Here is a 24009-nt window from a genome sequence, read left to right on the forward strand (position 1 = left end):
AGCCACGCTGGCACAACCGACCAAAAGCTGCCACCAGTGCAGGCTTCGGCCTACACTTTGCTCCTCTCCTCCTCCTCCTGCTGACCTTGGGCTCAAACACCGCTAGTTTTTGCCCGGAAATGCTAGCTGCACAGAGAAAAACACCAGCCAATGTGTTAGTGGGGTTCAGCACCACCAGCTGTTCCCCTGCTGTGCAGCTTGCAACGTGACCTGCAAACGCCACGCAGGCACATGAACTGAAATTGAAGGGAGCCTGGCCCCCACCCCCAGGTGTTTCTATGTATAACAGCCACCTTGTACAGCAGTACTGCTGCATTTGTACAAGGTGGCTGATGTTTTCTCCTTGCCCACGTGGAACTCAACACGTACAAAATGTGTCTCTTTGAGACCATTCCACTGTCCCTGAGGTGTGACTTTCCTTTCTAATGATACGCAGCACCCCCCTTGGTAGCGCTTCCCGTCTTCTGACATCATTGGTTGGCTACTTGCGCCTGTTCGTCCGCCCTGCCTGAATAAAATGCTCCTCGTTGTCTTAATTATTTTGACTGCGAGGGTGTGATTGATGGGCACGAGCAGTGCATATCTTCGCCTGTCTTAACTCATCTCCTTCCGCCTTCTTCAGACTGTGCAGCCTCATGGCCGCGGCATGCGAGAAGGGATCAGCAGAGGCCGCCCAGTCTGAAGCAGGTGTAAGGACGTGTGTGAGCGGCCAAAATATTTACTGCTCAAGGCCACGAATCCCAGCACCGCAGTGTGGCTTTATGAAAAGACACTGGGGGTCTGGGATTTATGGCCATCGTTAACCGCACGGGCCAACATGAAATGATGTCATAAGATGGGCAGCGCTAACAGGGCATTGCCAAGGGATAACACAAGAGCGCAGACTCCTGTACAGCAAATAACAACGCTCAGGAAGCTGCGCCAAGCACCAAGGCGTTATTTTGGACACCTGTGCTGCGTCTCATCAAAAAACCAAGTCACGCATCCACTACAGTTTGACTGTAGAATGGGGAAAATTGTGTATGTCTTTCATTCAGCGTGTGCAAGTAGACAAATTAATAGAGCAACCTTTCACTTGTGCAGCATTAATACTGCACAAGGTGTGTCTCTTGTACTTTGTAACACCTGAGGGGGGGGTTAAAGGTTTCCTTTGAAATTGGTTCAACTAGGCTTCGGCCTACACTCTGCTCCTCTCCTCCTCCTCCTGCTTCAACACGGGCTCTAACATCGCTAGTTTTTGCCCGCAAGTGCTAGCTGCACAGAGAAAAACACACGCCATTGTGTTAGTGGGGTTCAGCAACGCCAGCTGTTCCCCCAGTGTGTAGCCGGCAAAGTGTCCTGCAAACGCAACGCAGACACAAAGCTGCCTCCAGTGCAGGCTTCGGCCTACACTCATCTCCCCCTGCTTACCCTTTGCTCCAACACCGCTAGTTGGGGCTCTAGGAAGACAATCTTTAATAGGCAAGGCAACGCATCTGGGTTCCAGCACCGCCAGCTGGTTCTCGGCAGTGTTCTTGTCACAGGTACTCCCTCGTGCCAAGCCTGGTTTCAGCACCGTCAGCTGTTTCCGGGTTGTGTCAACTTCACTGAGACGCCTATGCTTGCCCCGTCGTGGTGCGGTCGAGTTAGCCAACTCCAGGGTGCCTCCAGTTTAGGAGCTTCCTATGTGGGCTGCGTGAACTGGTAGTCAAGGCTGGTTCTGTAGTGCCAGTAGGCCCAGCTCCCCCTGTAGGACTGTTGGGGTTCGGTAACTGCGGCTGCCTCGCGGCCTAGCTGTTCTCTCCTCTCCTGTGGGCCTTGGGGTCCACCACCTGGTTCCAGCACCGTCAGCTGGTTCCGGGCCGAGCCTTTGGCTTAGGTGCCTCCTCCTGGGTATCCGAGTTCCGCCAACGCCAGGCGGTCCTTGGTAGTGCTTTTAAGCGCGGGCACCTACAGCTTAGTAACCGGGTTCCAGCACCGTCAGCTAGTCCTCGGTCGTGCCATTGGCTCTTGCATACTGGGGCAACGCATCCGGGTTCCAGCACCGCCAGCTGGTTCTCGGCAGTGTTTTTGTCACAGGTACTCCCTCGTGCCAAACCTGGTTTCAGCACCGTCAGCTGTTTCCGGGTTGTGTCAAGCTCACTGAGACACCTATGCTTGCCTCGTCGTGGTGCGGTCGGGTTAGCCAACTCCAGGGTGCCTCCAGTTTAGGAGCTTCCTATGTGGGCTGCGTGAACTGGTAGTCAAGGCTGGTTCTGTAGTGCCAGTAGGCCCAGCTCCCCCTGTAGGACTGTTGGGGTTCGGTAACTGCGGCTGCCTCGCGGCCTAGCTGTTCTCTCCTCTCCTGTGGGCCTTGGGGTTCACCACCTGGTTCCAGCACCGTCAGCTGGTTCCGGGCCGAGCCTTTGGCTTAGGTGCCTCCTCCTGGGTATCCGAGTTCCGCCAACGCCAGGCGGTCCTTGGTAGTGCTTTTAAGCGCGGGCACCTACAGCTTAGTAACCGGGTTCCAGCACCGTCAGCTAGTCCTCGGTCGTGCCATTGGCTCTTGCACACTGGGGCAACGCATCCGGGTTCCAGCACCGCCAGCTGGTTCTCGGCAGTGTTTTTGTCACAGGTACTCCCTCGTGCCAAACCTGGTTTCAGCACCGTCAGCTGTTTCCGGGTTGTGTCAAGCTCACTGAGACACCTATGCTTGCCTCGTCGTGTTGCGGTCGAGTTAGCCAACTCCAGGGTGCCTCCAGTTTAGGAGCTTCCTATGTGGGCTGCGTGAACTGGTAGTCAAGGCTGGTTCTGTAGTGCCAGTAGGCCCAGCTCCCCCTGTAGGACTGTTGGGGTTCGGTAACTGCGGCTGCCTCGCGGCCTAGCTGTTCTCTCCTCTCCTGTGGGCCTTGGGGTTCACCACCTGGTTCCAGCACCGTCAGCTGGTTCCGGGCCGAGCCTTTGGCTTAGGTGCCTCCTCCTGGGTATCCGAGTTCCGCCAACGCCAGGCGGTCCTTGGTAGTGCTTTTAAGCGCGGGCACCTACAGCTTAGTAACCGGGTTCCAGCACCGTCAGCTAGTCCTCGGTCGTGCCATTGGCTCTTGCACACTGGGGCAACGCATCCGGGTTCCAGCACCGCCAGCTGGTTCTCGGCAGTGTTTTTGTCACAGGTACTCCCTCGTGCCAAACCTGGTTTCAGCACCGTCAGCTGTTTCCGGGTTGTGTCAAGCTCACTGAGACACCTATGCTTGCCTCGTCGTGGTGCGGTCGGGTTAGCCAACTCCAGGGTGCCTCCAGTTTAGGAGCTTCCTATGTGGGCTGCGTGAACTGGTAGTCAAGGCTGGTTCTGTAGTGCCAGTAGGCCCAGCTCCCCCTGTAGGACTGTTGGGGTTCGGTAACTGCGGCTGCCTCGCGGCCTAGCTGTTCTCTCCTCTCCTGTGGGCCTTGGGGTCCACCACCTGGTTCCAGCACCGTCAGCTGGTTCCGGGCCGAGCCTTTGGCTTAGGTGCCTCCTCCTGGGTATCCGAGTTCCGCCAACGCCAGGCGGTCCTTGGTAGTGCTTTTAAGCGCGGGCACCTACAGCTTAGTAACCGGGTTCCAGCACCGTCAGCTAGTCCTCGGTCGTGCCATTGGCTCTTGCATACTGGGGCAACGCATCCGGGTTCCAGCACCGCCAGCTGGTTCTCGGCAGTGTTTTTGTCACAGGTACTCCCTCGTGCCAAACCTGGTTTCAGCACCGTCAGCTGTTTCCGGGTTGTGTCAAGCTCACTGAGACACCTATGCTTGCCTCGTTGTGGTGCGGTCGGGTTAGCCAACTCCAGGGTGCCTTCAGTTTAGGAGCTTCCTATGTGGGCTGCGTGAACTGGTAGTCAAGGCTGGTTCTGTAGTGCCAGTAGGCCCAGCTCCCCCTGTAGGACTGTTGGGGTTCGGTAACTGCGGCTGCCTCGCGGCCTAGCTGTTCTCTCCTCTCCTGTGGGCCTTGGGGTCCACCACCTGGTTCCAGCACCGTCAGCTGGTTCTGGGCCGAGCCTTTGGCTTAGGTGCCTCCTCCTGGGTATCCGAGTTCCGCCAACGCCAGGCGGTCCTTGGTAGTGCTTTTAAGCGCGGGCACCTACAGCTTAGTAACCGGGTTCCAGCACCGTCAGCTAGTCCTCGGTCGTGCCATTGGCTCTTGCACACTGGGGCAACGCATCCGGGTTCCAGCACCGCCAGCTGGTTCTCGGCAGTGTTTTTGTCACAGGTACTCCCTCGTGCCAAACCTGGTTTCAGCACCGTCAGCTGTTTCCGGGTTGTGTCAAGCTCACTGAGACACGTATGCTTGCCTCGTCGTGGTGCGGTCGGGTTAGCCAACTCCAGGGTGCCTCCAGTTTAGGAGCTTCCTATGTGGGCTGCGTGAACTGGTAGTCAAGGCTGGTTCTGTAGTGCCAGTAGGCCCAGCTCCCCCTGTAGGACTGTTGGGGTTCGGTAACTGCGGCTGCCTCGCGGCCTAGCTGTTCTCTCCTCTCCTGTGGGCCTTGGGGTCCACCACCTGGTTCCAGCACCGTCAGCTGGTTCCGGGCCGAGCCTTTGGCTTAGGTGCCTCCTCCTGGGTATCCGAGTTCCGCCAACGCCAGGCGGTCCTTGGTAGTGCTTTTAAGCGCGGGCACCTACAGCTTAGTAACCGGGTTCCAGCACCGTCAGCTAGTCCTCAGTCGTGCCATTGGCTCTTGCACACTGGGGCAACGCATCCGGGTTCCAGCACCGCCAGCTGGTTCTCGGCAGTGTTCTTGTCACAGGTACTCCCTCGTGCCAAGCCTGGTTTCAGCACCGTCAGCTGTTTCCGGGTTGTGTCAACTTCACTGAGACGCCTATGCTTGCCCCGTCGTGGTGCGGTCGAGTTAGCCAACTCCAGGGTGCCTCCAGTTTAGGAGCTTCCTATGTGGGCTGCGTGAACTGGTAGTCAAGGCTGGTTCTGTAGTGCCAGTAGGCCCAGCTCCCCCTGTAGGACTGTTGGGGTTCGGTAACTGCGGCTGCCTCGTGGCCTAGCTGTTCTCTCCTCTCCTGTGGGCCTTGGGGTCCACCACCTGGTTCCAGCACCGTCAGCTGGTTCTGGGCCGAGCCTTTGGCTTAGGTGCCTCCTCCTGGGTATCCGAGTTCCGCCAACGCCAGGCGGTCCCTGGTAGTGCTTTTAAGCGCGGGCACCTACAGCTTAGTAACCGGGTTCCAGCACCGTCAGCTAGTCCTCGGTCGTGCCATTGGCTCTTGCACACTGGGGCAACGCATCCGGGTTCCAGCACCGCCAGCTGGTTCTCGGCAGTGTTTTTGTCACAGGTACTCCCTCGTGCCAAACCTGGTTTCAGCACCGTCAGCTGTTTCCGGGTTGTGTCAAGCTCACTGAGACACCTATGCTTGCCTCGTCGTGGTGCGGTCGGGTTAGCCAACTCCAGGGTGCCTCCAGTTTAGGAGCTTCCTATGTGGGCTGCGTGAACTGGTAGTCAAGGCTGGTTCTGTAGTGCCAGTAGGCCCAGCTCCCCCTGTAGGACTGTTGGGGTTCGGTAACTGCGGCTGCCTTGCGGCCTAGCTGTTCTCTCCTCTCCTGTGGGCCTTGGGGTCCACCACCTGGTTCCAGCACCGTCAGCTGGTTCTGGGCCGAGCCTTTGGCTTAGGTGCCTCCTCCTGGGTATCCGAGTTCCGCCAACGCCAGGCGGTCCTTGGTAGTGCTTTTAAGCGCGGGCACCTACAGCTTAGTAACCGGGTTCCAGCACCGTCAGCTAGTCCTCGGTCGTGCCATTGGCTCTTGCACACTGGGGCAACGCATCCGGGTTCCAGCACCGCCAGCTGGTTCTCGGCAGTGTTTTTGTCACAGGTACTCCCTCGTGCCAAACCTGGTTTCAGCACCGTCAGCTGTTTCCGGGTTGTGTCAAGCTCACTGAGACACCTATGCTTGCCTCGTCGTGGTGCGGTCGGGTTAGCCAACTCCAGGGTGCCTCCAGTTTAGGAGCTTCCTATGTGGGCTGCGTGAACTGGTAGTCAAGGCTGGTTCTGTAGTGCCAGTAGGCCCAGCTCCCCCTGTAGGACTGTTGGGGTTCGGTAACTGCGGCTGCCTCGCGGCCTAGCTGTTCTCTCCTCTCCTGTGGGCCTTCGGGTCCACCACCTGGTTCCAGCACCGTCAGCTGGTTCTCGGCAGTGTCTTTTGCTCTTGTACCTTCTGCTCCCCATCCTGGTTCCAGTACCGTCAGCTGGTTCCGGGCAGAGCCTTTGGCTTAGGTGCCTCCTTCTGGGTATCCAAGTTCCACCAACGTCAGGTGGTCCTTGGTAGTGCTTTCAGGCACGGGTACCTCCTGCTTAGTAACCGGGTTTCAGTAACGTCAGCTGGTCCTTGGTAGTTCCATTGGCTCTTGGACCTTCGGCTACCCATCCGGGTTCCAGTACCGTCAGCTGGTTCTCGGCAGTGTCTTTTGCTCTTGTACCTTCTGCTCCCCATCCTGGTTCCAGTAACGTCAGCTGGTTCCGGGCAGAGCCTTTGGCTTAGGTGCCTCCTTCTGGGTATCCGAGTTCCGCCAACGTCAGGCGGTCCTTGGTAGTGCTTTTTAGCACGGGTACCTCCTGCTTAGTAACCGGGTTCCAGTAACGTCAGCTGGTCCTCGGTAGTTCCATAGGCTCTTGAACCTTCGGGTAGCCATCCGAGTTCCAGTTCCATCAGCTGGTTCTTGGCATTTTCTCAGCCTTCTTGTACCTTCTGCTACATTTCCAAGTTGAAGACCCTAACGTCGACGACCCGGAAGACCACCCCGATGACGACGACCCGGAAGACCACCCCGATGACGACGATGACGACGGCGGAGACGACGACGGCGGAGACGACGACGGCTGAGACGACGACGGCGGAGATGACGACACTGGAGACGACGACCCTGGAGACGACAACATGGAAGACCGAGAAGCAGAAGAACAAGAGGCTGCAGAACAAAGAGCAGAAGAACATTAAGCATAAGACTTAATATCAGAGCAAAAGATATTATCTCAATTATATGCAGAAGAAGACTAAGCAGTGTATGGGGGTGAGTCCGTTCCTCCTCGTGGTGCCCCTGGATAAAGTCTGATGCTGCAGGCCAAACTGAACGCGGACAAATGTAACTTTTGTGACTGGCAGAACGGAAGGTGTAATCTTCCAACTTTTATAGATAACAACAACGGGAATGCCTGTCACAAATGAGAATATGATGAAGAAGTAGAATAGGAAGAATAATAACAGTGGAATAAAAAGAATATGTAGAATAGGAAGAATAATAATAGTTGAAGAAAATGAATATGAAGAATGTAATAAAAAAAAAAATATAGGTAGAAGATGAAGAAGAAGATGAATAAGGTGAAGAAGTTGATGTCAAAGATGCTGATGATGATGAAGATGAAAGTGTGGGAAAAGGAAAAAAAAGAAGGGGAAGGTCGTGGAATAGTGAAACATAAATATCTGACAAAATAAAAAAAATTTACATAGTCAATATCTTTTTCAATCCGAACGTCTTTAAAAAAAAAAAAATCATGCTATTCTATTTGATTGGACTAATCCTCATTGCCTTTAATGTCTCCGCCACCTCCCCCATACATCCTACATTATTCTTAGTTGTTTTCCTTCATGTAGAATGAACCTACAAGGAAAGAAAGGGTTTATTTTAATTCCGATATTTTGGTCCCATTGACTTGCATTGGGATCGGGTATCGGTATCGGCGATATCCGATATTTTTTGAATATCGGCCGATCCAAACCGATACCGATACTTTCCGATATCGGAAGGTATCGCTCAACACTACTAATGACCAAGAAAAATGCTTAAAAATGCATGCAAAATCATGACTAAAGAGCACGTTTTTATGGAGAATTTTCCTGCCAAGAGTCACATTTTTGATGCAGAAATGTCTGCAGTAAATACTTTACGTGTACACATGCTCTAATAATGAATTAGTGAAAAGTAAACTTAAAATCTTACATGTCCTAATTAGTGTTGAGCATTCCGATACCGCAAGTATCGGGTATCGGCCGATACTTGCGGTATCGGAATTCCGATACCGAGATCCGATATTTTTGTGATATCGGGTATCGGTATCGGAAGTGTAAAATAAAGAATTAAAATAAAAAATATTGTTATATTCACCTCTCCGGCGGCCCCTGGACATCAGCGGGAGGATCCGGCGTCCGGCACGGCTTCTTTCTTCAAAATGCGCGCCTTCAGGACCTGTGGAATGACGTCCCGGCTTCTGATTGGTCGCGTGCCGCCCATGTGACCGCCACGCGACCAATCAGAAGCCGCGACGTCATTCCTCAGCTAAAGTCCTAGAATGAGCGCCTTCTAGGACCTGAGGAATGACGTCGCGGCTTCTGATTGGTCGCGTGGCGGTCACATGGGCGGCACGCGACCAATCAGAAGCCGGGACGTCATTCCACAGGTCCTGAAGGCGCGCATTTTGAAGAAAGAAGCCGTGCCGGACGCCGGATCCTCCCGCTGATGTCCAGGGGCCGCCGGAGAGGTGAATATAACAATATTTTTTATTTTAATTCTTTATTTTACACTTTAATATGGATCCCAGGGCCTGAAGGAGAGTTTCCTCTCCTTCAGACCCTGGGATCCATGAGGATACATTCCGATACTTGATGTCCCATTGACTTGTATTGGTATCGGATATCGGTATCGGCGATATCCGATATTTTTCGGGTATCGGCCGATACTATCCGATACCGATACTTTCAAGTATCGGACGGTATCGCTCAACACTAGTCCTAATTAGTGATGAGCGATGATACTCGTTTTCCCGAACATGCTCGGTTGGTCTCCAAGAATTTGTAAGTGCTCGGAGATTTAGTTTTCGTTGCCTCAGCTGCATGATTTACAGCTGATAGACAGTTTGAATACATGTGGGGATTCCCCAGAAACCAGGCAACCCCCACATGTACTCAGGCTGGCAAGCAGCCCTAAATCATGCAGCTGCATCAACTAAAACTAAATATCAGAGCAGTTACAAATACTCGGAGACCACCCAAGCGTGTTCGGGAAAACCCAAGTGTAGCAACTCTGCTTGCATCACTACATGGCCTCCCATCCCTCACACACCATCTTACTCACTGCTCCATGTAATGTTGTGTTCTGTCTGTTGCCAGCTCCATATTTTGTGCCTCTGCTCTCTGCATGCTTTCTGGCTGTGTCCATAGGGGAGCGGCGCCATAACTCTCTGGTTCTTATGGAATCAGGGCGCACCTGTCTAATCTGTTCCTGACTAATTACCAAGAGGCCTCCAGTATTTAGGGCAGCTCCACCCTGTGGACTGGGCCTGTGCAATGTCTAAACTCAGTTAGTGTCTAGCTTCTGAGTTGAAAGGCCTTGCTCTGTGTTCCTCCTTCTCTGGAGGTTCTACTTTTAGCTTTGCCTTGTTCTTGTTGGTCTGCCCTCCAGGAGGCTATATATCCTGCTCTGTGTCTGTGTCCCTGCTTTGCCTTGCTTTGGTCTATCTCCTCTCCAGGAGGCAGAATATCCTGGTCCCTGTCTCTTTGTTCTTGTGCCTTGTGTCGTTCCATTACCTTTTCTGAACTTTGTCCTACCTCTGTCTCCTTGTTTGTGGCTTCTTTCCCTGCTGTGTCTTTCCTTGTGTCCTCTCTGTTTGCTCATGCTCCGCACTCTTGCAGCTCTGCATGCTCTGTACCCTTGTGCCTTTGCCTTTGCTCTGCTCTCTTGCAGCTTTACCTCTGCTCTGCACTCCTGCAGTTCTGCTTCGTTCTAATCTGGTCCGCTCCTGCTGCTGCAGAAATCTCTTGCTGCAGCTCCTCTCTGCATTCCTTGCGGTTCCGCTCTGCTTAGCTTCTGCTGCTGCAGAAATCTCTTGCTGCAGCTCCTCTCTGCATTCCTTGCGGTTCTGCTCTGTTTAGCTTCTGCTGCAGAAATCTCTTGCTGCAGCTCCTCTCTGCATTCCTTGCGGTTCCGCTCAGCTTAGCTTCTGTTGCTGCTCAATCTCTTGCTGCTCTACAGCTCCTATCTGCAGCCTTGCGGTTCTCTTCCTGTGTGAACAGGTCCCAACCTGTTCCTTCATACCTGTTCGTTCCTGCTTGCATCCGTACCTGCACCTCCTGTGTGAACAGGTCCCACCCTGTTCCTTCATACTTCATACCCGTACCTGCACCTCCTGTGTGAACAGGCTCCACCCTGTTCCTTCATACTTGATATCCGTACCTGCACCTCCTGTGTGAACAGGTCCCTACCTGTTCCTTCATACAAACCAACCTGCCGGCCTTGTGTCTCTGCCGTTCCTGCCAGCCCTGTGTCTCTGCCGTTCCTGCCAGCCCTGTGTCTCTGCCGTTCCTGCCAGCCCTGTGTCTCTGCCGTTCCTGCCAGCCCTGTGTCTCTGCCGTTCCTGCCAGCCCTGTGTCTCTGCCGTTCCTGCCCGCCCTGTGTCTCTGCCGTTCCTGCCAGCCCTGTGTCTCTGCCATTCATGTTAGCCCTGTGTCTCTGCCAGCCCTTTGTCTCAGCCGTGCCAGCCTACTCGACTGAGTTTCATCTATGCTAATCTGCTTGTCCTGCCTGATGCCCGCACCTGTCCTAGTGTTCCTGTTCTCCAAGTGGGATCAGCAGCCACAGCCAGAAACCACCCTGGAGTAGCACCTGACAGCTGCCTGCCGCACAAGCCTGACATCACCATCAGAGGCTCCAGAGAAAACCAAGGCAGCTGTCATAGTCATGCCCCTTCCAGTGTAGTCTGGTTCGTGGCACAGTGGGGCCACAAACCCCCTGGCTCACGCCCACCAGTCAGGGTATGAGCGTGACACTGAGCAACGAGTATACTCACTCATCCCTAATCCTTATACCAATCTAACAAGACCTTACTTATTTTAACTGTCCTTGGTCATCAGCTATTCCTCCTGACACCCCCGTTAGGGAGAGATCATATCACATTCTTTACTTTTTTGAGTGTTCCATCTAAATAGCTGAAAAACAGTATTTTGACAAACCCCTGAATATAAAATGAGGCAAATTCTAAAATTTGGACATTTTTATTTTCTTTACAATTTTCTCAATCTTTTTTTACAGGGCACAATAAAGACAAATATTACTTTAAATATTAGGGGCACTACAGGAAAGGTCAATTGTAGTTAAAAGGTTCATGTTTTAAACTCCAATTGCCTCATTTTAGCGAGTGGTTATAAAGGGGAGCGTCTGAATACTGTGCTTTGATTATTCAGACTGGACCACCGACCAAATCCCCAGCCGGAAGCAGACTGTGAGTGTTTTCCTCCCTAACGCAAAGAGGGGTTTTTTTTCACCTCAGGTAATTGTGAGGAAAGAAGAAAGTTAAGGATGGACACATCTATAACTTAGCAATTTTATATGAATAAAATACATTATACAAGTATGACGCCACTCACCTGGACATTGTGAGGAGCAGCTAACTTTCTGCATAGATGATCCTACGCAGAAGGTCCCGCCATTGAGAGGTGTTGGGTTAGTGCAGGTCCTGGAACGTTTCTGTACTCCACGGCCACAGCTTACACTGCATGCTGACCACTCTAGCCATGAGGACCACCCTCCGTTCACTATAACAAAGAACCAAATGTTGTATACTTATATGTATATATATAAATGTTGCTAAATATGTGCTAGGAATCCAGCTTATGAATTCATTAAAACCCATGACAACTGCTGTTATATAAAACAATGACACTTTACTGGGTAAGAATGTAGCTAGAGAATGCAGAAACCGGGCAATGAAATCCATCTGATGGTGGTATTCAGAATAAACAGCCTTTCTCTTGACTTATTTACCTTAAAGCTTTAGTCAGACTCTTTTACTCCCCAATTTCCTTGACAGCTATTTTCCTCACAAGTATCCTGACATTTCTGTTACAAGAAACACATATTTCAGCCACAATCAATAGTTTCAGCCAGTGAACTTTTCATTTGGTCCTTCTTGGCTACAAGCTTACAACATGCTGAGGGCTGATTGACAGTAGTAACCTGTCGGGAATTCCAAGGTTAGCACCTCAATATTTTTTTTTACAGGACTCACTATAACGGCACTATGAACCATCACTCACAGCTGAAGAAAAGCCTGTTCCGCTTCAGAAAGTTATAGTGAGTGCAGAATTGTAAGCAGTGATATATATATATATATATATATATATACATATATATATTATACACTTTACCAAATAAATATACAAATCAGTCATAACAATAAAACCACATGTCAGGGTCATGATTAAAAATAGGCAGTGGTCAGCCAGTGCCTAGGACACTACCTCATATCACATGACTGAACAGCAATCTGAAGGAAAAAAATCTGTTATTATGGCTTTTGTGGTATTGCACGATTGCCGCAACATGAGTCTCTCTACTACGCGTTGACTTGACCACCCAATGATGCTCATCCCATTCTATAAACCTTGACAGTAGTCTTTGACCTCTACATGGGACAAGAAGTACCACCAATTATCTGGCAGTGTCTGTGACTCTTTTTTTGATTAGCTGGCCTGGCGTGACATCAGCGTGATGACATGATGTTGTGCAAGGCCAGCAAATCAAAAGGAAAACCACAGATGCCGTAACATAAGAGACAGTATTCTCTCTCCCATTCAGCGGCCACAGACCATTGTCGTGGCTGACAGAATGGGGCATGCAAATAATTTCACATCGCCCTACTCATTAGGTATTATATACAACTGCTGTTTCCTACTGGATTTCAAGTGAGCAATAGGGATGAGCGAAAGCGTGTTGGATATTTGGGTTCGCCGGGTTCAACCGACCTTTAGTCCAAAGTTCAATTCGGGGACCATAACTTAACCAGACTTTAGAACGAACCCCATAGAATTGAATGGGGACCCGAGCTGTGTTGCTGTAAAGTGGTCATAGTAAGGGCTAGAAGGCTGCCAAATGTGCTCTCTCTGTTCATGTGCAGACTTCAGCAGTGGACACCACGTGTCCAGTACGAGCCCTGAACTTTACAGTTCAGGTTCGCTTATCTCTAGTGAGCACTAGTAACAGCCCACACAAGCACTGACACTGCTTAGCAGAAGCTATAGGATAACTCTGTTCTTGACGTCAATTGCTGTGGACAAGCAGTCTCCGTGCCTGTGCGTGCTGTAACTAGCACTTACTTCAAAGCAGTAGGAACGCGGGAATTTTTCTGAATATTTTCTCATGCTCGAGTTCATATGAGGTTATGCCAGCAGGGGGCGCAGCACTGCAAGTCTGCTTTCAATTAATTCCCCAGATTTTACAGTCAGGAGCACAGCTGCATTAGCAGGCTCCTGCTTGTAAAATTAATTAACCCCTTCAGATGGATTTATATCATGACTGTTACGACGGAAAGGTATGGAATATTGTTGTTTTTTTATTTTTCCTTTTTTACAGAATGAGGGTCGTCATTTGGATTAAGAGTATAATAAACTATTACAACACCCTGTGTCTTTTATTTCATTAAAATACTTTATTCCTAATGTGTGTGTGTGTGTGTGTGTTTTATTAACCATTTACTACTATTGGATTAATAATGGATAGGTGTCTTATTGACATCTCTCCATTATTAACCTGGCTTAATGTCACCTTACAATAGCAAGGTGACATTAACCCTTTATTATCCCATATCCCAAAGCTACACGGGAGTGGGAAGAGAGTGGCCAAGTGCCAGAATAGGCACATCTTCCAGATGTGCGTTTTCTGGGGTGGCTGGGGGCAGATGTTTTTAGCCAGGGGGCCAATAACCATGGACCCTCTCCAGGCTATTAATATCTGCCCTCAGTCACTGGCTTTACCATTCTGGCAGAGAAAATTGCGCGGGAGCCGACGTCAGTTTTTTCCACGATTTAACCCTTTATTTTAACAGCTAGAGCCCTCAAATTTTGCACACACACACTACTAACATTAGTAGTGAGGAATATGCAAAAAAAAGGGATATGAGATGGTTTACTGTATGTAAACCATGTCTCATATCATGTCGGGTTTGGGAAGGAGATAGCAAAAGCCGGTAATTGAATTACCGGCTTTTCTCCTATCTAGCGCTGTATGAAATATAAATATATGTATATATATATGTGTCTCACTGATTATATATATAATCTATATATTTGCAAGCCGGTGACAAAATTTCGTAGTACGGATGCCATACGGATTACATACGGAGGATGCCATGTGCAAAATACGCTGCCACACCCTGCCTACGGATGACATACGGATCACTGTTTTGGGATAATTTCTGCGTATTACGCATGTAAAATACGGACCGTGTTTCCCTTCGCTGAGTGTGACTCTGGCCTTAAAGTAGTGAACAACCTCTTTAAAGATATCATTAGGAGGGGACTGATATAGAAATGGATCCAATCCGGCTGTATCTATGTCTGCAAATTCCTGTCTATGGGAACATTGGAGCTGCTCCTATTATTTAGTTTGATGAGATCGCCTCTGTTTTCTCTTGTTTAATATCAGTAAGACTGATACAGTATAAGTCGTGTATTTTATTTCCTGTATTTTAGTATCTTGGTTTAAATTTCAAGGATTTTACATATTCACCTGCGGCATGAATACTTTATGCTTACTGGATTTTTTACTTTGAAAAAAAAAACTGCGGCACCATCACGGGAATCCCCCAATTTTAGCATGACACACACTAGTTGTTTGATTTGTAGATGTGGTCATTGCTTAATTTGTAAATGAAGGCACATAAGTCCATAAATGTACAGATCATGCCTATTTTACCCAATGATACATTTAATATCCACCTTTGAACACTATTTAATTTTTAGGTTCCTGTGACTAGGGCTGAGCTACCAGATCTGACCCATAAACAAGACCGGTACCATTCTAGAAAAAAAGGAAACCCTTTTACTATTCCCAGATAACTCGTTAAACTGTGGGGCTGTATAACAGAAGCTAGGATATTTTATTATTTTGTTGATTTATTATATAGGATACTGACGTAGGTAATTGTCAAATTCCATTGGAGATCCAAACCCTGTAAAATAAATTGAAAATAATTCATAGAGAGTTCTGACCCATTTAGGAAATAAAAGCACAAAAATGATGAATATTCATTTTGACATTTTTCACTTGCTTTGTAGCTGTGTAAAGTCTCCTGCTGAATGCAATTCCTCCTGGACCTTCGAGGCGAATCAATGGTAGGTTTAAAGCCATATGATTTGAAGAACAGTAGTGTACAAAAGTGTGTGATCAATAGCTGGGGGGCACAATCACTCCTGGCCCTAGGGCCACATTGTCAGGTTAAAACAGTGCCGAAGGAAATAATATATTTTAAGGGGTATTACCGTTTGAGACATTTATGGTATATTAAAGTCACTGTATATGCCATTAATATTCTTTAAGTGCCTGTTCAAATTTGAACACTCCTACTTTTTGAAAGAATGAAGGGATCCTTCTTCCTTGTATTCTATATGAGATTGCAGAAATGACTTAGTGTATTTAGTATCATAAACCTAGGATTAATATACACAAACATTTGTATGGCCGCCTCTACACTTTATCTTTCTGGACTGTCACACAGGAGGCAAACCATCATTCTGGTGATATATACAGTAAGTGTAGCAAATGCCAAGCTTACTGTAGAATGCCAGTATTATTTGATCAAAGTGGCCACTTATCCACATGGAATTAAAATGTATGCATTTGCATGGGGGTTCAATTAATGACTACAGAGTCCACATGGTATTCACCATCACTACACCAGTCTATGCACTACTTATCATTTCTTAAATATGGAAAACACATGTGAGAGCCACCAGAAAAGAGACAAACATTTCTATGACCAGTGGGTTAAGGCCACACAGAATTGCATTGTGGACCTTATGTGGCCCTTGGTTGCATGTTGGGTCAACTAATTTATATGATAGATGCAATTCAGAAGCAATATTTGAGATTGAATTCCTTAACTAATTTGGGACTGTCCATAAACTGTAAACGTCTGGGCGGTCCACACTTATCTCGGCAGTGACATTCTAAAACATAAGTGCAGAGTAAGAGACCTGAACAAGGTTGTGTACCTGTGGGGTCGGGCAACCACCTCGAATAGACAGCCAAACTTCCCAAAGAAAAGACAAACTTGGATTATCACCATGTTTGCTGTCTCCATGACTTGATACATTATACTCAACCAACGATTGTGTATATAACTTAGGATGCACTGACAGTTCTTCCTCCCATGGAACTATTAATTATATGATTAGGTGTAGGGCGGGGAGCAGGAACTTCAGGATCCTAGGAGATCAAGTCAGCTCAGATATAGGAATAAGGCTGAATTTTGAAAAGACATACTGATAGGTAATCTAGATTGTGAGCCCCAATGGGGACAGCGATTATGTCTTTAAAGCGCTGTGGAATTAATAGCGCTATATAAGTGAGTAAAATAAATAAATGCATTTCCCCTGTGACTGAGGTTAATATACCAGTCCCAGTCACAGGGGAAATATGCAACAAATAAAATGTATAAATATTTTAAGATGCCCCAAAGGTCTGTAAAGACTTTTTAGCAAGTACAGTATGTGACATAAAATAATTAAAAAAAAAACTAATTAAAGAAAGCAAAAGAAAAACAAAAACTGAATGTTTTCTTTAGATTTTTGCCTGATACCATAAAAATGTACCTATCATTAGTCTATATATATGTAAAGATATTTAACATGCAAATGAATTCCCATGTATCGCAAAAAAATTGAATAAAAAATTCTGTGAATATCCAAACGAAAAAGGTTGGGAAAATGAACTTGCCCTGAACTAGTTAAAAGGCTATAGGTGCCTGCAAGAATAAGTGAACAAAAAATATTGTATTCCAACAACAGTAGATGCTTCAAGGAATTAGCTTTGGGTATTCTTGTATTTCACATTTTCCCAGTGCTATGCCTGTAGGGAAGATAATCCTTACGAGGTAACTCTGTTGTAAAGCTAAAACTGCTGTGTGATGTAAATGTTACCAGGGTGTTGTGGTGATTGACAGATTCCCTTTAAATGTGCATCTGTCAGAGCCAGAACAGTGGAGAATGACGCACACGTGATGCAGACGCCCCAGGACTTCTCCATATGCTGCCGGTAGACGGTGTTACGCACACACTGGGGCTGTCGGCACGTTCCTTCTCCATACTTTAGCCTGATGCAGACACAGCTGGGCTTGATTTGTAGCTGTAGAGAGGTAAGAGGATAGAGAAGTGGATTCTACAGTCCCTGAAGGCTTCACACCGTGGGATACAGTGTAAATAATATTGATCATTTGGAACTGCGGTTCAGGTATTTTTGGATCTCTCCACCACATACTGGTTTCTATTACATGCAGGCGTCATGCGTAACATTCTGGTAATTGTAGTAATTAATAGAATAACAGAATCTGAACTTCTTGTTCCATGGCTAATTTCCCTCCTGCAAGTCACAGCAGTTAATTGACAGCAGAACTGTAAACGTGAAAAAAATCACAAATAAGTGGTCAAAAAATTCTAGAGCTCAGGCTCGGAACTTATTTATCAACATGGCTATGCTGTATATGGCACATTCTAGCCCCTACTACATTAGATTAGAAGTCTTCCAGATTGACAAAAACTCAAGGCCAATGGTCAAAGTTTCTAATTTATGCTTCTTCTACCTTCAAAAGGATGTTCAATGATTTTGCCTACTTTAGAGTCTGTTCATATGGAGTTTTTTTTTTTGCATGGATTTTGAATAGGATCCACTTGAAAATCCACATCAAAGTGTATTTAAATAGTATTTGAAACATCATTAAAAGTGGATTTAAAAGAGGAAACGCTTCGAAGTCTATATAAAAACTACTCTACATCTGCAGAACCCTACAACATTATTCATGCCACACTATGAATATCATAATTTTTGTCTACAATTGTTGTTTCTCCACCATCTCTTAAAAATGGATAAATAAAATAATAAGCTACTATATAATTGTCTAAGGGTCACTTCCGTCTTTCTGTCCTTCTGTCTTTCTGTCACGGTTATTCATTCGCTGATTGGTCTCGGCAGCTGCCTGTCATGGCTGCCGCGACCAATCAGCGACGGGCACAGTCCGGAAGAAAATGGCCGCTCCTTACTCCCCGCAGTCAGTGCCTGTCGCCTGCATACTCCCCTCCGGTCACCGCTAACACAGGGTTAATGCCGGCGGTAGCAGACCACATTATGGCACGGGTAACGTACTCAGTTACCGCCGCTATTAACCCTGTGTGTCCCCAACATTTTACTATTGACACTGCCTATGCGGCATCAATAGTAAAAAATGTAATGTTAAAAATAATTTTAAAAAAAACAAAAACCTGCTATACTCACCCTCTGTAGTCCGCTGAGCCGCTCGCGCTGGCCGCCATCTTCCATTGCAGGTTGTGGTGGCAAAGATGGTATGGGAGAAGGACCTGCCATGACGTCACGGTCATGTGACCGAGACTTCATCACAGGCCGTGCGCGAGAAAGACCTGCCATGATGTCACGGTCATGTGACCGCGATGTCATCACAGGTCCTGCGGTCATACCAACCCTGGGACCGGAAGCTGCCGTGGGCTACAATGGGCCCTCGGAAAGGTGAGTATATGTTTATTTTTATTTTTTGACCTGTGACAAATGTGGCTGGGCAATATACTACGTAGCTGGGCAATATACTACATGACTGGCCAATATACTACGTGGCTCTGTGCTATATACTACTTCGCTGTGCAATATACTATGTGGCTCTGTGCTGTATACTACATCACTGGGTAATATACTATGTCACGGGGCAATATACTATGTAACTGGGCAATTTACTACATCACTGGGCAATATACTACATCACTGGGCAATATACTACGTCACTAGGCAATATACTACGTGGCTGGGCAATATACTACGTGATTGGGCAATATACTACGTCACGGGGCAATATACTACGTAACTGGGCAATATACTACATCACTGGGCAATATACTACGTCACTGGGCAATATACTACGTCACTAGGCAATATACTACGTCGCTGGGCAATATACTATATCGCTGGGCAATATTCTACATGGCTGCGCAATATACTACGTCACTAGGCAATATACTACTTCACTGGGCAATATACTACGTGACTGGGCAATATACTACATCACTGGGCAATATACTACGTCACTGGGCAATATACTACGTCACTAGGCAATATACTACGTCACTGGGCAATATACTACGTGACTGGGCAATATACTACGTCGCTGGGCAATATACTACGTCGCTGGGCAATATACTACGTGGCTGGGCAATATACTACGTGACTGGGCAATATACTATGTCACTGGGCAATATACTACGTCGCTGGGCAATATACTACGTGGGCTGGGCAATATACTACGTGACTGGGCAATATACTATGTCACTGGGCAATATACTACGTCACTGGGCAATATACTACGTGGGCTGGGCAATATACTACGTGGCTGGGCAATATACTGCGTGGTTGGGCAATATACTACATGGCTGGGCAATATACTACGTGGTTGGGCAATATACTACATCACTGGGCAATATACTACGTCGCTGGGCAATATACTACGTGGCTGGGCAATATACTACGTGACTGGGCAATATACTATGTCACTGGGCAATATACTACGTCGCTGGGCAATATACTACGTGGGCTGGGCAATATACTACGTGGCTGGGCAATATACTACGTGGTTGGGCAATATACTACATGGCTGGGCAATATACTATGTCGCTGGGCAATATACTACGTGGGCTGGGCAATATACTACGTGGCTGGGCAATATACTTCGTTGCTGGGCAAAATACTACGTGGCTGGGCAATATACTACGTGACTGGGCAATATACTATGTCACTGGGCAATATACTACGTCGCTGGGCAATATACTACGTGGGCTGGGCAATATACTACGTGGCTGGGCAATATACTACGTGGTTGGGCAATATACTACATGGCTGGGCAATATACTACGTGGTTGGGCAATATACTACGTGGGCTGTGCAATATACTACGTGGACATGCATATTCTAGAATACCCGATGTGTTAGAATCAGGCCACCATCTAATAATAATAATAAGTGATTAAAAAGTCATATTTATGGTACTCAAAACAGTACTAATAAAAGCTGCCACTTGCTGTGTCCAACTCACAAGCTTATACAGCTTTAACAAAGAAATTAAAAGTTACGGTTCTCTGAATATGATGACACAAACTTTCCATATTTTTGTTTTTCTAGAAGAGGTCCCTGCATAAATTACAAGTATATAGGTACTGTATGTATGATTCCTTGTGCAGTGAGCATCCTAAAGCATATGTGATAGAAGCGTATCTGTTAAAGAAGCGCTCCCATTAAATCTTTTATTCTCTTTATAAATTGCAATCACTTACAATTGCTCATTTTGCCCTTCTACAAAGATAATTATTCTCTTTTCTCTGCTCTATGTAAAAACAGGAAGGTTCTTTTCCCTGCATCCCCCTATTGAACTCCTGACCCAGCTGCTCAGCTCCACCACCTACCAGGAACTTTTGCATTGATGATTCATGCAGTGAAAATTGAACTCCTGTTCTTACATAGAGCTTAGAGGGAACCAGCTGGCCTGTTATTAATCACAAGACGTCATAGGCCTAATGGAAAACAGAATAATTTTCAAGGTAGAAAGACAAAATAAGCAATTGTAAGTGTGACGCCCCTGAGGGTCCAGTCACCACAGAGGTACTGCATCTCAACCAGAGGTGTGGTAGCCCAACTGTCTGGTAAGGAGGGGACACTGCACAGAACCCTAACACTAGCACCCAGCGCCAGGCCTCCCTAGGCCAGGGAGGGATTAGGTAGAAGATGTGGGTGGAGAAAGGAGAGGAGGGAGAGTGAGGAAGTCAGTAAGTCTATGGGAAGTAAGAGCGAAGAGCAGATGTGAGAGGGAGTTGATGAGGAGAAGTGGAGCGGAGCAGACGTGTGGGTCTGAAGCTCCTGACATTCTGAAGAGAGAGAGAGGAAAGGATAGAAGCTCCCAGAGGGAACAAAGGGGTCCTAGGAGCATGGGAAGTGTGGAAACCACCCATGGAGTCCACATCCACGCTGCCCATCGCCAGGTGGAGGGACCGGGTCGCAGAAGGGGAACCGGCCCCTGATCTAGTGAGGAACTACAAGTCCGAGTTAGGAACCCGGAGGCTGTCATGTCTGCAAGTGGGACAGCCACAAACACATCTATTCGCTGAAAAGATGGACACAGAAGGTAAAGGGGACAGTGAGGAAGTCGCCCGACAGGACTCGCAACCACCAGCTTGGGACACTGGGTGTGAAATGCAGGGCAGGAGAGGTGAGAGCCAGCGCAGTGAGTCAGCCTAGAAAGGCACATATGAAGGGGGTTCAGGACAAGTGCCCCAAGCTATCAGAGATTTTTCTGGACCACTGACCTGGAGGACACAGAACCCCGGCTGGGGAATAACATCTGAACAGTGAGTAAAAGTGTGGAAACTTCACCCTGCTGTGTCCTCTCAATTCTTTCCTGCATTCACTCACCCTGCACCACTACCACCCATCGATAACTTTATCATACACTTATTTAACTGCCCTGGGGACTAAGCTCTACCTGTGGGGAGCTATACCAACTCTGCTGCATCACCATCATCCCCAGTGGTCCCTTTAAGAAGCATCGGCCATCCCTGTCCGAATACCACAGGTGGCGTCACGAACAATCCCCTTTTCCTATACAAATTTTATTCCCCAAACATCAGTGCTTTACTTTCATTGTGCGCCCAGGGCCACAGACCGGGTCACCAATGCTGTGACCACCCCTTTAAGAACAGTCCAACCTAGTTCCGAGTACCCCATGGTCCTCGTGGGTGTTGCATAGGTACATACAGTGCTATATAATATGATGACTGCAATATATTAAGAGGATAAAAACTGTGATGGGAGGAGGAGGGCTTCTTTTATTTGTCTATTTCAGTGGCTTTTGATGTGTTGAACTTAAGGCTCGCTGCATGTGTCAATGTACAATCACTAGAGCATGGGTTCGAGCACTCCCATTACCCTTCATTGGACAATCATGGGAAGAGTTTTAATAGCGCGCTGGTCAATCATACATGCTCCATACAATGCCATTCAATGTCAATGAGGTTAATAAAAACAATTCAGTAATGTTATGGTACCCGCTCATTTAGAGGGGCAGTCACACTGTATATGTAAAATAAGTCATTTCTAAAATTCATCCCTTTGGGTATTTAGTATCCAATTTAAGGATGCAGAATGCTTCTCCTATACAGTAGTTAATCAACTATAACTATAAGAGAAGCATTCTGGATTCTGGATCCTTAAATTGGATACTAAATGCCTGAAAGGGATGCATTTTAGAAATGACTTGTTTTACATATACTAACATGTTTTCTTTTCTGGCACCATGGCTTTGTCACGTTGGCGTGGCACACTCATTGTGTATATTAATGCAATTTTGATTGCTGGTTGTTATTGGTCAAACTTTTCTCTATATGATCACATGTATTGCCATTGTTGTATCCCATGACTAAGGGCACTTTTACAGCTCCAGAAACACGTCAGGTGTTCTTATATTTTCAACCATGGCTTGATATGCCTAATAAGTTTTTGATTTTACTCACGGGTTTGATATGCTAGATGAAATCCCTTTTGTTTGTTCACTACTGCGGCCGCCCTCACCAGCGGGACCAGCACATACCTGCAACTCATTTGAACAGATTCACTGCTACGTTGCCAGTTCCCTGACCCTCTCTCCTGTACTCCTATCTGCAAATTACTTTATTAGATGTGATGGAATCTTTTACAATTTGAATTTGCCAGTTTTGGTGAATTCTTTCATAAAAATTGATTCATGGCAAATAAATTTGCCAAGAATTGCTGGAGCTCCATTTGACCTGAAAAGACAAATATTCTGAGGTCTCCTTGGACTATATCCAGTCCATGTGGAATTCATTCTTCACAGCTGTTTTTCACACACACATACTGTAAGAGTGCCGCCAGACAAGTCTTCGAGGGGAGATATGTGTCATCGCGACTGTTAGCTGCAGTGATTTGAGCTCGGAAGCATGCTCCAGTACACATAGTGCTGAGAGAGTTATTTGGCATATCCAGGGCTGGGTTTTATGAGTGGTCATAAGAGATGGGTGGGAATGACTGCTCACATATCCCAGGGGTGTGATTTGGCAGATAAAACAGAGGCTAGGTATCTCACATTTTATGAGGGACCACAGGTTCCCTATGGGGTTCAGATCAGGTGAACATGTCATTATTTTTTTCTTTTTGAGGCCTTACTGGCCAGCCACACTGTGGAGTAGTTAGAGGCATGTGATGGAGCATCGTTCTGCATGAAAATGATGTTTTTCTTGAACAATACTGACTCTTCCTATACCACTGCTTGAAGAAGTTGTCTTCCAGAATCTGGCAGTAGGTCTGGGAGTTGAGCTTCACTCCATCCTCAACCTGAAAAGGTCCCTCAAGTTCATCTTTGATACCAGCCCATACCAGTACCCCACCTCCACCTTGCTGGCGTCAGAGTCGGAGTGGAGCTCTCTGCCCTTTACTGATCCAGCCTCTGACTCATCCATCTGGCCATCAAGAGTCACTCTCATTTCATCAGTCCATAAAACCTTTGAAAAGTCAGTATTAAGATATTTCTTGGCCCAGTCTTGACATTTTATCTTATGTTTCTTGTTCAAAGGTGGTCATTTTTCAGCCTTCCTTACCTTGGCCATGTCCCTGAGTATCGCACAGCTTGTGCTTTTTGTTATTCCAGTAACGTTGCAGCTCTGAAATATGGCAAAACTGGTGGCAAGTGGCATCTTGGCAGCTTCACGCTTGATTTTCCTCAATTCATGGGCAGTTGTTTTGCACCTTTTTTGCCCAACACACTTCTTGCGACCCTGTTGGCTATTTGCCATGAAACGCTTGATTGTTCGATGATCACGCTTCAAAAGGTTGTCAATTTCAAGACTGCTACATTCCTTTGCAAGACAGCTCACAATTTTGGACTTTTCAGAGCCCGTCAAATCTCTCTTCTGACCCATTTTGCCAAAGGAAAGGAAGTTGCCTAATAATTAAGCACACCTTATATAGGGTTCTGATG

General features: G+C 47.3%; 1 protein-coding gene and 1 long non-coding RNA gene across 8 annotated transcripts in view; one reads left to right on the forward strand and one right to left on the reverse strand.

Moving 5' to 3' along the window:
• The window catches only part of UNC5D (unc-5 netrin receptor D), a 968940-nt gene that overhangs the window by 331391 nt on the left and 613540 nt on the right, over positions 1-24009 (reverse strand). For all 5 annotated transcript variants that reach the window (XM_069766508.1, XM_069766506.1, XM_069766507.1 and 2 more), the window contains exon 6: positions 11345-11512. In XM_069766508.1, coding sequence (XP_069622609.1) covers positions 11345-11512 — 168 coding nt within the window. The remainder of the gene's footprint in view (positions 1-11344; positions 11513-24009) is intronic.
• Positions 16959-24009, forward strand: part of LOC138676848 (uncharacterized) — an 86443-nt gene continuing 79392 nt past the window's right edge. For all 3 annotated transcript variants that reach the window (XR_011320835.1, XR_011320834.1, XR_011320836.1), the window contains exon 1: positions 16959-17109. This is a non-coding gene — a long non-coding RNA (uncharacterized lncRNA). The remainder of the gene's footprint in view (positions 17110-24009) is intronic.

This window comes from Ranitomeya imitator, chromosome 4 (assembly GCF_032444005.1).
Source record: "Ranitomeya imitator isolate aRanImi1 chromosome 4, aRanImi1.pri, whole genome shotgun sequence".
Lineage (NCBI taxonomy): Eukaryota > Metazoa > Chordata > Amphibia > Anura > Dendrobatidae > Ranitomeya > Ranitomeya imitator.